Raw genomic sequence first — 13,444 nt, 5'->3', positions numbered from 1 at the left:
ACCAAACTTTTATGCCGGAATTAATGTGAGATTATTTTTATAACTCAGAAATCCTACTCAATCTCATACAAATTTTCCTATGTAGGTTGGATTCTAATTCACCACTCTTTTTCCTCAGCCTCATAAAGTGCTAGAACGGGGGGGGGGGTATGATGAAAACCATACACAAATCCCATTTCATATCCATTGTACCAAGATGTGTGGCTGTGAGGAGAACTTGCTTTAAGTCATGGGAGAGCATTTAGATGTATTTTCCTACAAGGTTCTCTTAATCGTTATGTTTAAATAGCCAAAGATAATTGAGAAATTGTGTCACTGACGGTTGTATAACTCATAAAATTTAAATTATATGAACTTTCCTTGCTGTATTATAGTACTCTTGAGATGTGTAAGTTGATCAAAATGCAAAGAAATCCTCTACTACCCTATATCATCCTTTCAGCACTTTGTGCCCTCTCTCTCACTGAAGCACAATGATTAGTGCCCTTAGACCATTTACCCCTCGATAGTCTGCTAAAATGCCCTTCTTTTCAGTCTCCGGTACATAGAATGATTAAATCACTTTCCTGGCTGGAGCTTCCTTTACAGGCCTAATCTCTGGTAATCAGTCTTTATCCCACTTGCACTCTTAACCCACAGTGCCCTTAGCCCCACTCTCTCATACTGCCCCAAATACATAGCCACGTCCTCATTTTCTAGTTCCACAGAACCCAAATTCTGCCCCTCTCCCCATCCCTTCCTATCTTATCATCTATCTCTCTATTAATTAAACTATCATGTCTTTGCTCTTGTTAGAATTTTCTTCCTACTGTCCTATCAATCATCTGTCTGTCTGTCTGTCTATCTACTATTGTGTCTATTTTAATTAAACTGTTATGTCTTTTCCCTTGTTAGGACAGTGCTCCTTCCAGTTTTCACTGTTGTCGGCCTGGGAGAATCCTGCTTATCCAAGTATCAATGTATATGTCACCTTCTCTTCCTTTTGTCTCTGAAGTCATCCTGTTTATCACTTCGGTAGAGCCCATAGCATATGTAGTTTATCTTCTGAGTATGAGCTCCTTGTTGGGAACTAATAGGAGATTATCCTTAGCACTTACACCCACTTGTATAATTTTAGTGATCCACACTGAATTACTACTAATATTAATCAGTAACCTTTATTAACAGTGTCCACTCAGGTACTATGCTTAGCATTTATGAGCATTATTTAATCCTTATTGATCTTACTACTACAGAGACAGTTATTATCTCACTTTATAAACTAGGAGGTTGAAGTTGAAAGAGGCAGAATAACTTGGCTAGTAAGTGATAGAGCCAAGATTTGATCCCAGGATGTCTAGTTCCAGCTTACACAAGGTGGAATAATTTATTCATTGATTCTCTGGGAGTGTAACCAGAAGGTATGTTCTCTACTGACTGAAGAAGAGAGTGTGAAAGGATAAATGACTGCTATGGGAAAGGTTCAGAGCCATTTGAAAGCTCTCCTTTCGTTACAGAGGGAGATGCCAAATCATTTGCTGTGATGGTTACTGAGGAAGTTAGGTCAAGAAAATGAACCACATAGAAAAATTATACACATTTTTTGCAGAATGAATAAGAAAAAGAGGGAAAGTATTATTTGGGTAATTACTGATGCTCAAACTACCCATTAACAGATGGGAAAACCAAGGATCGTTTTACAAATTAGCGTGTCTCAGTGGCACATTGTCATAAGTCTCAGAACTTCAGCTAGAACCTCTGTTTCCTGAGTCCTGATTTAGAACTCTTCCCACCTCAATATGCTGTGTATTAGAACAACTGTGTTCATATTTCAAGAAAAAGTGCTAGACCAAGTCAGAAATAAGTTTTTGAAGAAAACAGCTTGATGCTTTTGTAGCTGGTAAACTTTGCCCAAGACCTGCTGCTATTTTGGGGTTCTTGGTTTGCTGAGAACTAAATACTGCCAGCCATAGAAATAAAAAAGCAAGGCTATTATTTAGACCTCCTAGGTCTGTGTTCACATTCCATGCTTGCAAGGGCAAATTATCAGTCCATCTCTGCTGAGTAGTTTGAACATAGGGATATATTAGTCTTTGTCTTAGCTCTTAGACATCTTTTGGTTTGTCTTTGTTAAAATAAGTAGACAACCTTGCTTTTGGTTTGGACATGAAATTAAAGAAATCTGAGTCAGTTTTTACCATCAATGATTTCTAACCCTCTTTTTTCTTTGTTTTTCAGGGTGACGAAGAAGGACCCAGGTATGACTACATTTTTGCTGCTTGTCTGTTCTCAGAGTGAAATGATGTTTGTGACCTTCTAATGCTCCTAAAATAGAGATAAGCAAGGAAGTGCAGAGAAAAGGAATATCTGTCTTAATCCAGGGCTGTGAGGCCTTTGTTCTGTAGGACTCCTATCTCCTTCCCCGTCTGTGTCATTTTCTGCCTGTAAATTTCAGATAAAGGTGGACTTGAAAGTACATAGTGACAGGGACTTTGCTTTGTTCTTTAGCACATTCAGAGTCCTTGTTCAGAAGAGTGGGCTCTGAATTTGAATGATAATTAGAATATCAGGTGGACATACTAAACTTACCATGTTCTTTTCTGATATAAATTGGGTTTTCTGAATGTGCTCTAGATTGTGCATTATTTCTGTCAGAATGAATAGCAAAATGAATACTAGGTCATAGGCATAAAAAAACATTATTTAAGGGGAGAGAGGCCTTTGTACTTTACTGTATCAACAGTTGGTAGAAATTTAACAGAACAGTTATTATTGCCTCAGTCTTATAATGAACTCGGGCTTGACTTTCCTCTCTTCACTCTCCATCTGCTTGAGCAGTGAGAAAGGACTCTATCTAGGAAATGCTGCAGCTGTGCCCTCAAGCAAACTGTAATGGTCCAGACAGGCCCCATCTGTCATGGAGACTAAAGGACTTAACAGGGAGATATCAAAAAGGGTGTCTGGGTCTCTGCTATTTGAACTTTACTTTAACCACAAGTCCTTCCTTCCTAATAAATTTTAAGTAGAATCTCAGTGGGTTTTTCTTCACCTCAAGCATTTTTCTTTCTGTGCAGTTAAGACTATATCCCTAGGTGATCCACTGTCTTTGTCCTAGTAGAGCCTGAATGGTTTCTGCAGAGACCAGAGTTCCTCAGAACTCAGTGCCACTAATGTAGCTCAGTTCCTTCTTAAAGGAATCTAAACAAGCTGTCCTAGATTGCCCAGAGAGCTAGTTTTTGGCTCAGATTTTATTTCTGACCAATGAATATAGTTCCTTTTCCTTGTGTCTCAGGTTTTATTTTTTGGATTTTGTTTGTTTGTTTGTTTTGTCGTTGTGGTGAAATAAACCCTGCAAAAGCAGTTTAAGAGAGAAAGGGTCTATTTGGGCTCACAATTCAAGGTACAATCTTTTATGGTGGGGAAGTCAAGGCAATAGGAACTTGAAACAGCTGGTCACCTTCCTTCTGCAGCAGAAGAGCAGAGCAGTGAAAGCTTGGATTCACCCCACCTTCTAATTTTTATGTTGTCCAAGATCCCACCTAGGGAATGGTGCCACTCACAGTGGAAAGGCTTCCCACCTCACTTAACCTAATCAAGATAATTCCCTACAGCCATGCTCAGAAGCCAGTATAACCTAGATGACCCCTCCCAAGTGAGGACCTTATTGTAAATGGCATCATAGTAGCTTGAATATGTACAGAAAGGGGCTCAATGCGGGAGGTTTGGGGCTCTCATTTTCTTGGAACTAATCCAACTCCATAGGCCTAAATTAATTCCTTCCCAGTGTGGTGCCTCAGTGTCCAAGTCATATTTCAGTAGGCCTCACCCTTTAAAGATTACATTACTTCCGGTTATGGCCACACTGGGACAAATCATATCTAAGCTCCAGCACTAGACTTGTAATATGATCCTGAATCAGTGGGGTTTTTTTTCTAGTTATTAACTACATTTTCACCATTTTGCACAGGAATTTGGTTTGGACACCGAATTTTCCATGGCCCTTTACCCCTTTATTGTCTAGCTTCTTGAAATCTAGGACAGACACAGCTCTAGACTTTCTTTTCCCCAGAGAGTTCAAACAAGACCATGCTAAGAGACAAGAGCTTAGCAGAAGTAATTTCCATGGGATAGGAAATGACTTTTCTATCCTGACAGAGCTTGATTAGGCTGAACAGTTTCATTTTGTTATGACAACGTTCCAAAGTCACATTGACTAGAAGAGTACAGGGACACATGCAGAGAAGTGTGAGAGACTAGCTTTCAGGTTTAACTGCAGATACCTCAGTGCCATTGTGACAAGGCATAGAGTTTCTCTACTAGTAACTAAGATGTCAAGCTGTCTCCCTCCAGCCACACTGCCATATGTGTCAGCCGGATTCTCTTGGACTGGGAATTGACAAACCCTTTTTCAGTATTATGTGCTCTTGAGAGCATGTTCTAAATTGGCAAAAAGAGGAAAGAGGATTCTTATTTTCTTCTTAAGCTTTAAATCCGTGCTTTTGGGTTCCATTCAGCTTATTTGTGTTGAACTACCATTTGGCTCAATCTATTCCAATTAACACTTCAGGGCAGATTGCCTTTGATCTAAAATTTCTTTCATTTATGATATATACACTTTACCATTTCAACAAGCCAAAGGGAATTTTTTTCCATAGTTTTCATAGTTGCTGAGAGATTAAAATAGAGTTTGATGTATAAAGGAAGGAGGGAAATACAGGTCTCCCAGCATAAAGAATGGCTAAGTAATGAATATTTGGACTAGGTTCTATATTCAGTCATCCTCTACTAAGGAAGGAGCAACAACAAAATCCTATATCCTGTGGAATAGATTTTTCTTCCTTTTCACCAGCTGGAGTCTTCTTGTCTTCTTTACTCTTGAGTGTTGACTTTCTAGGCTGTTGGATAAGATATAGCCAGATACTGTGCTTTTGTTTATGCCTATTCTTTAGCAAATTTTACTGTGTAGTTGTCTAGCAAATTAACAACAACAATAATTGTAGCTACCCTGTAATGAAGGTTTATTATATCCAAAGTGCTTACTATATATTTTCATATGATTCATGCAACTCTTATGATGTAATTTCCCATTTGTTAAATGAGGACATATTAATAAATTCTCAGAGAGAGCACAAGCTAGATAGTAAGTAGCAGAACTATGAAGTACGTCTGATCTGTTTTGGGGGCTTATTTGAACCGTCTGCAGATGGCAAGCACAAGGCTCTTTGTGACCTTATGTGAAAGCCAAGAGAATTCACACACAGTCCTCAGAGAATCACTTCGCTCTACCTCTCTAACCTGGGGATCGTGACTCACTGATGTGTAATTGCTATGACCTATTTTCTGAAAGTGATTTCTCTTCTCCTTAGCTATTGTGCTTATCCAGGGATATCTACTTAATCTCCTGAGCACCAACACCAAGAGGATTCTCTAGGGAGCCAAGCAAGCCTTTGACATCACAGGATAGTCTCCTGTTGCTCTCTGTCTGTTATCTACCACTCAAATCATGATAGACAGTCATATGGCTGGCAAGGATCCTTAGAGGGTTTGGTAGAGCCAAAGACTTAATATGTAGAACACGAATACTAACTACGATAGAGTCATCTTGTAGATGTGTCTTTGAAGCCCAGAATGATTATTTTTTTTCTTCAAGCAAGAAAAGCAATTTACACTTTTGGCCGCAATTTTCTGTCTTCTCTGTACTATTATGGGAGCTCTTGTGTTCACTGCCTCACAGATTGGCTTCTTCTCCAACCCTGCTGAAGCCTGCTGAGAAGTAATATGTATTTGAAGAGAGGGGGTGGCAGTATGATTGGCTGGTGTGAAAGCAATTGTTTTGTGGGAGGCAGAGAGAAAGACCCTTAAACTCTTGTGTTCAGAGGAAAAGGAGCAAGATCAGTATTAAATTTTGATTTGTTGTTGAGGTTTTGTGTGACTTTTTTTTAAACTAAGAGGAAAATGGCTTTTTAATAGTATCAGTTATACAGAAAACTTCTGTAGAATTTTCATCTTCAAAGCTAGCTGTTATTCAGGCATAAAGTATCTGTTGAGATCATTGTGAATGTGACCCGTGCTGATTGTCTGATGAAATAGGAAGCATGTTTGGAAGGAGTAAGAACAAAAGGCATTAACCTACCTATCTTTTTGTGCCTGTGACCAATGATGTGACCTTGGTCAAGTCACTTAACCTTGTACACTGTTATTTCTGTGTAAATACTCACCTCCCTTTCCCACCTTTACCAAGTTTGGGGGTTTGTGTTAAGTCATTTTTCTATTGCTGCAACAAAATACCCGAGATAAGTTAAGGGAAGAAAGTTACATTTTTCTCACGTACAGTTTCAGAGGCTTTAATCCATGGTCATGGACTGTCTTGTCCTTGGATCTGTAACAAGACAGTACATCTTGGTAGGTAGTGAATAGTAAAAGAAACTTCCTCTCTTGGTTCCTGGGAGACAAAAATATACAAGAGTCAGAATCTCAATAGCTCTTTAGTGCATACTCCTATAACCCTGGTTCTTCAGCAGATCTCACTTTCTAAGGATGAGCTACCTCCCAGTAGTGCCAGAGTTGGGAGCAAGCCTCTATCTTGCACATAATCTTTGGGAAGTATTTATTCATTTTAGTTGTTTTCATTTTAATTATTAATTTTTAAAATTGTAAATCACAGTTTTGTTTCCTTAAGAACAACAATGGTTAAGGAAGAGGAGGCCATTAATTTGTTGGGGTATGGGGCAGGCATGGGAGTGGTAGGAGAGAAGACATCATCTACTTATATTTTAAATAAAGAAGTTACCCTGAAGGTGCATGCTACATATTCCACTTTCCCAAAATGAGTAACCATATATTTTTCTGACCTCCTAGAGCTTATCAAAATAAAATAATTAAGTCACTGATATACATGTTTCTTTTATCCTCAGATTACAAATTGATGGTTTGGTTGTTACATTCTCTTCAACTTAGGAGGCTTGTTTAAAAGCTGAAGAAAGGGACTCTGATATTTGTGCATAGAGTAGAAACTGCTGGGCTGCTTATTAAGCAAAGCAAGGTTCCAACATTTAATTTGGTATTCAGCCTGGGAGTGTCTTAACTGACATTTTTATGTTATGGAGCATGGGCTTATTTTGCCTATCTCTTCCTCTAGCCAGGTGGACAATGAAGCTGCTGTACATTGTACTGCCTGTCGATACCAAATTAGCCTCCTTGCTAAAGTTTTCAGAAACTTGCCTGAGAGTCACAACTTTATTTTGTGCACATGTATTAACCAGAGAATCCATTTGCATCTGGAAAAATGCCTCTGACATGACTGTGCCTCTAAATGTAAATGCTCTATAGTTATTGCATTATATTCTCTTTACATTTGCCTACTGTTCAGGATTTCATAATGCTATAGAAAGGCTGGATAAGAGCAGGCTTCTATTGTCACTTTTCCTGCTGCAGCTCTTCTCTGATCAATTTCTACCTGCTATCCAGCACGGGTAGTTAGGATGATGTGCATGTTTATATTCTAGACTTCAAGGCTTATTCAAACGAGGCTCTCCATTGGGAGTTCTGTTCTCTAACTTCTCAAACAAAAGAGATTCAGATCTTAGGTTGCCTCAATTGTGCCCAGGTCTATTCTAGTGAGGATATGAGGACAAAAACTTGTTGGGTTAGCTGCTTGTTTGTCCCGGCTGCCCAGAACCAAAATAACCACACAGATACTGTATTCTTAAATCACTGCTTGGCCCATTAGCTCTAGCTCCTTATTGGCTAACTCTTACATTTTAGTTTAACCCATTTCTATTAATCTGTGTATCGCCACATGACAGTGGCTTACCAGCTAAAGTTCCTAGCATCCATCTCTGGCGGACCCATGGCTTCTCTCTCTCTGCCTTCCTTCTCCCAGCAATCAGTCTAGTCCTCCCTGCCTACCTCAGTTCTGCCCTATGAACAGGTTAAGGCAGTTTCTTATTTATTAATGGTAATCATAGCACACAGAGGGGACTCCCACATTAGACTTTAGTTCTGTATTTAAAAAGATCTCAACTTCTAATTTGGGAGAGTTAATAAACAACTTTGTTATCATATTTAATTGCAGTATAATAATCATTAAGATATTTAAAGAAACATTAATGAATTAATGTGAGGATATTAATGAATTATGTGAGGATATATTTTAAATATTTAGATATATTAAATCATTTATCGCTCACAATAGCCCTAGTAACTGGCTTATATTTTTCATCTGAGATGAAAAAAATGAGTCACAGAAAAGTTATACATTTATGAGATCATGTTGCTTTTAAAAAAATGGCAGTCAGCTGGACGGCAGTGGCACACACCTGTAATCCCAGCACTTGGGAGGCAGAGGCAGGCAGATCTCAGTGAATTCGAGGCCAGCCTGAACTACAAAGCAAGTTCCAGGACAGCCAGGACTGTTAATGGAGAAATACTGCCTGCCCCTCAACAACAACAACAAAAAAATGGCAATCTGCTTCCAAGCTCAAGAAGTTTGACTCCAAAGTGTAAGCTATATCCTTGTATGATAATAATCCTGTAAAGTAAATCCATTGAGTGCAAAGAACTGCTAACTCAAAGAATTCTTCTGGATCTCGGCAAATGGGTAGAGTGAGGTGTTTTCTGATGGAAGGAATAGGAGGTCATCCAAGCAGAGAAACCAGCAAGGTTTTGAGGTACGCATGTCCTGTGTGGGGACTGCTGAGTGACTGTATAGCTAGGCTGCAGAGAAGTGCTGAGACAGCAAAAGGGTTAGACCTAAGCTTCCTGTTACATATTACTTCTTGATGCCCAGAATTCCTGTTCCTCGTCTAGTCATGCCTCATAATTTGTTACAAATTGTAATTTTTTTTTTAAGATTTATTTATTGTGTATACAGTATTCTTTCTGCAAGCATGCCCTCAGGCCAGAAGAGGGCACCAGATCTCATTACAGATGGTTGTGAGCCACCATGTCGTTGCTGGGAATTGAACTCAGGACCTTTAGAAGAGCAAGCAGTGCTTTTAACAACTGAGCCATCTCTCCAGCTCCTAAATTATTTGTTTTCAATGCCTCTGTTTCTCCATCAGTATATGATGTCTGGGCTAGTGAACTGGCTCAGCTAGTAAAAAGGCTCGCCACCAAGCATGAGTCCTGAATTCAATTCTAGAGATACACATGGTAGAAGTAGAGAATCAGTTCCCACAAATTGTCACCTGATATGCACATGCATGCTCTGGTATACAGGTGCCCACATACATACACACAAAATATGAGATAAAACGTTTGTGGAAGGACTTCATTGATTTGCATTTTATCTATATTCCTATTTTTACAGTTCTTATCTTAATTTAATTTAAAACCAAGTTTGGAAAATAGTTCTCTAATTCCTTTCAAATTAATGGAGAAAAGCAATCTTAATGTACCAACATTTTACAAATGTAGGGTGTAGATCTTTTACTTAAAACCTAGTCAAAGAAATTGCTGTCAAAGGATGCCATGTTGGTTCTCAGTTAGAGCTGATTCTAAGCAGTCTGTTTGTGACTTCACCCTCTTTCTTACTGTCTTTCTAGCCTTTTGGCTTGGTTCTTAGCAGAATAAGTTTTAGGAAGTCAGAATTTCAGCATCTTTTTAAAGAATAATTGTATTTGATGGCCTTGTAATGTCCCTCTTTCCTGTGGGCAGCCACATCAAATTTGATCATTGTGTCTTTTTTTTGTTGTGCAAGAAACCTGCTAGTTAGTCTCAAGTGCCTTCTTGCTTCTTCCCAGTGAGAAACAGGCAAGAGGTAATAGTGTATTTTCCCACCCTCTAAGGGTCCTCTTTTTTCTTTTCTTTTTTTTTTTTTTAAGATGGAGGCAGTGGAAACTTTCACATGCCAGGAACACATACTAGTGGGTGGGTTTTATTTTATTTTCTTCCTTTCTTTACTCTAGTCTTTTTTGAGTTGGTATGAACTGTAGAGTCACTGAGTGTCCTTAACATTAAAACTATAAGGAAGTGATTTCAAAGTTTTAAGAAAGACAATACTGATATAATAGTGTGGTATCTCAAATGATTTCTACCATGGATCAAAATGTACTTGTTTAGACACCCTAAACATTAGTGGTTACAGGATCATGAAAGAAATGCTTTCTTATCCATACGCAGAGAGTTAGGGAAGAAAAACACTTTCTTATATAAACATCCCCCTCCCCAAAGTCCTCAGTACCACTACCAGTTCTCTGTAGGTTGCAATGTGGTTGTAAAATGAAAAGCATTTTGTTTCCTTGGTGACTACATGTCTCCTTGCTCTCTGCTTCCATCAATTCTATTTAAAGGAAAGTGAGATTGAACGTGAGAAAAGCAGTACAGAGAGGGAGGAGCTGACAAATTTCAAGGAAGCCAGGCAGGGAAAGCAGTGCTTCTCAGTGTTTCTCTGCTCTGGCTGTTAGATGCATCTTGATCGAGGTGGTGTGGGGCAGTGTGGCATTTTATCTGTCCTATGGTACTGTCATTTAGACAAGAATAAAGTGACCAAGACGGCAGCTTATTCCTGTCTTTTTTTTTTTTTTTCTTTTTCGAGATAGGGTTTCTCTGTGGCTTTGGAGCCTGTCCTGGAACTAGCTCTGTAGACCAGGCTGGTCTCGAACTCACAGAGATCCACCTGCCTCTGCCTCCCGAGTGCTGGGATTAAAGGCGTGCGCCACCATCGCCCGGCGCTTATTCCTGTCTTTAAGCATTAACCAGGATTGGTAGCAACAGCAGTGAGACTTCCTGATACAGTGAACATTGAATAGGAGCTAGACCTATGTAATCTTAGAACTTTTAAAGCAGCTTTTATAGTTATAGTTATCACCTTTATGTTTATTATGAAACTGATACCATAAGAGGTTGAGTGATTGACCTATAACCATACAGTTAGCAAGCAGTATCGCTAGGACTAGAACCCAGAGCTAGCAAGCTTAAAATTCCCTATGTTCAGTGTTTATACTGCAGTGCATTTGTCAGGAGGTAGAAGATCTAGATCTTGCAACTTGTTGCCTAGGAGTAAGTAACGCTGATGGGTAGGATTATAAAAGTCAACAAGGATACAACACTTTATCAGACTTTTCCCTTTCTTTGTCAAATACAAACAGGTAGTTTGGGGGGGGGGGGGGACTTGAGAAGAAAGTACCTGAAGGAGAATAGGCAGGAACTGCGGTCCCCAGACAGGTAAACATTAGTTTACCCCCTGGCTTTTGTGGAGCCAGCAACTGCTATTGCCTCTTCTGAAAGAGCCACTGTTCACTCAGTGGCAGGTGCAGGCCAACTGTTGCCATGACAACTGCAGGAGAAGCAAGCAGTTTAATTTCTGAACTGATAATTAACTAGGGGGGTGGAGTGGGGGTGGGGAACAAATTGGGGTGATGATTGTTGTCAGAGAGAAAACTCAGCAATTATTGGCAAGCTGCATATATGTAAAGGCCAGGCACAGATGCTGCAACCCAGTGTGCCCCTGACATTCAACATTCATCTCCTCTGCTTGGGAATTTGATAACTAAAATGAAGGGTTGAGGTCCCGGCCAACTGGGTCTCTTTAAGAAACATAAGGAAAGAAGAATGTCACACTGACTGTGAAAAGAGACTTGGGGGAGCATATGAATGAATACCTCAGCGACACCATCCAGTCAGAAGCAATTCAGAAATACTGTTATTCTGAAGCATGCTTCTTAGGAATTCCAGCCTCTCTGGTTAGGAAGGAGAAATGGTTTTCTAGAAAGTAAAAGACTTGTAGAAGTGATCTTCTTAGATGTTTGATTCCGGCTTTATTTTATCAATTCTTTAGAAGCTGTGTTAGTGAAAGCACCCCATCACACACATGAACCAATCTCTGTCTTGGTTAACTGTACAACCTGGAAAGAAGACAGTATTATTATCTTTATAGAGATCCATAAATGTTCAGGACTTAAAGCAAGTCTCAGAACTTGTAGGTCCTTGTACTGAATCCTGTTGTCCTATTATGTTTACTTATACCATTCTGTTGGGAGATCATGGTTCCAATCTAAAACAACAACAATAACAAAAACAGTAAACAAATAAGAAAAGTATTTTCTTTTGTATATGTGTGTCTGTGTGTACATGTGTGGATTCCAGCAGTTGACATCAAGCTTCTTCCTCTGTCATTCTCATTTTTTTCAAAATTCTAATTTTATATTACTTTACTTTTAAGAGGAATAATAATGTTTATAGTGTTTTGCAATTATATACATTAGCCCCATTAAAAGACAAACACTCAGATACAGGCATTCTGATGTTGAAAGTCTTTCCTTAAGAAATTATAAGTTCCCTATCACTAGATGACATCATTTCTACCCTTCCTACTCCGTCCATTTGCCTCCTCTCAAGTTCACACCTCTTCTTTAATTACTGTTGTTGTATATATGTGTATGCTCATACATGTATGTACATGTGTTTAGGGAGGACCACTTGGTATTGGATAACCTATTATAAGGGCTCACCTCTGGAGAAAACTGATTTTCAGCAGCCATTGCCTATAACTCTTCATCAGGGAGTGAGCCTTGGCAATTTCTTCCATTCAGGTTGCCATGTCCACTGGTATTGTCATTATGAAGGTCATGTTTAGGTAATCATGTTTTTGAAATTTCCTGGGTGCAGCTTTCCTGTCATATCTAAAGATACTAGCTCACAACAGGCATTGTGGCCACCTGGCTTGTAGAACCTTCCTGTTCTTCTTCCACAATATTCCTTTAGGCTTGGGTGTAAGGATTTCATTGTAGATTTACCAGTTGGGGTTAGGCACGCCCCAGCCACTTGTTTTCTACATTTTGCCCAGTTGTAGATCTCTGTTAAGAGTCTGTATCTGCTGTGGGGAGAAGTTTCTCTGATGAGGGCTAAGCTGCTTTTCCATGGGTTTACACATTTACCAGACAATAGAGTGGATGGGTTTAGGAAGGTGACAGTAATAGGTTCTCCTCGCAGTTCTCTCATGCCACAGCAGTTGGCTAGATGTAGAGCACCAGACAAGGGTTCCCTACTGCTGAGCTAGCTTGAAGTCCAGCTAGACAGCTTTTGGCTCCCCCTTGCCCCCAAATAAAAATGCCACTAAATGTGCCATTTGGAATATCTTGTGGGGCTGGTGATTGTTGTGGTTCAGACTTTACAGCTGAGTAGGTCTGTTGTTTACTTTTCTTTCATGGCAACATGCATAGCATCTTCTGATATTGTAAGAGCTGGTCTTCAGGGAAAGGGCATTTAATTTAATTAATTAGTGTGTGTACATGCACCTTGGTGTACAAGTAGAGATTAGATGACTTGCATGAGTTGGTTTTCTTCCACATTGTGGGTTCCAGGGCTCAAACTCAGGTTCAGCGGGCACCTTTGAATTATTTCTCTGGCCCTTCTAACTTACTTTTTGAAATGGTCTCTCACTGTACCCGGAGCTCCACATTTGGGTTAAGCTTGATGGCGAACAAGTCTGTTATCTACCTATCTCCACTAACTCTGCTTACTG

At 39.5% G+C, this 13,444-nt stretch overlaps 1 protein-coding gene across 1 annotated transcript in view; it reads left to right on the top strand.

Annotated features, from left to right (window-relative positions):
- Trim44 (tripartite motif containing 44) overlaps positions 1-13,444 on the top strand; it is a 101,921-nt gene that overhangs the window by 43,615 nt on the left and 44,862 nt on the right. Inside the window, exon 4 of the mRNA XM_075961536.1 lies at positions 2,218-2,237. Within this exon, the coding sequence (XP_075817651.1) occupies positions 2,218-2,237 (20 nt within the window). The remainder of the gene's footprint in view (positions 1-2,217; positions 2,238-13,444) is intronic.

This window comes from Microtus pennsylvanicus, chromosome 2, assembly GCF_037038515.1.
Source record: "Microtus pennsylvanicus isolate mMicPen1 chromosome 2, mMicPen1.hap1, whole genome shotgun sequence".
In the NCBI taxonomy this organism is placed as follows: Eukaryota; Metazoa; Chordata; class Mammalia; order Rodentia; family Cricetidae; genus Microtus; species Microtus pennsylvanicus.
The sequence above is the reverse complement of the archived record's forward strand: the minus strand, read 5'-3'. Positions and strand labels throughout refer to the sequence as shown.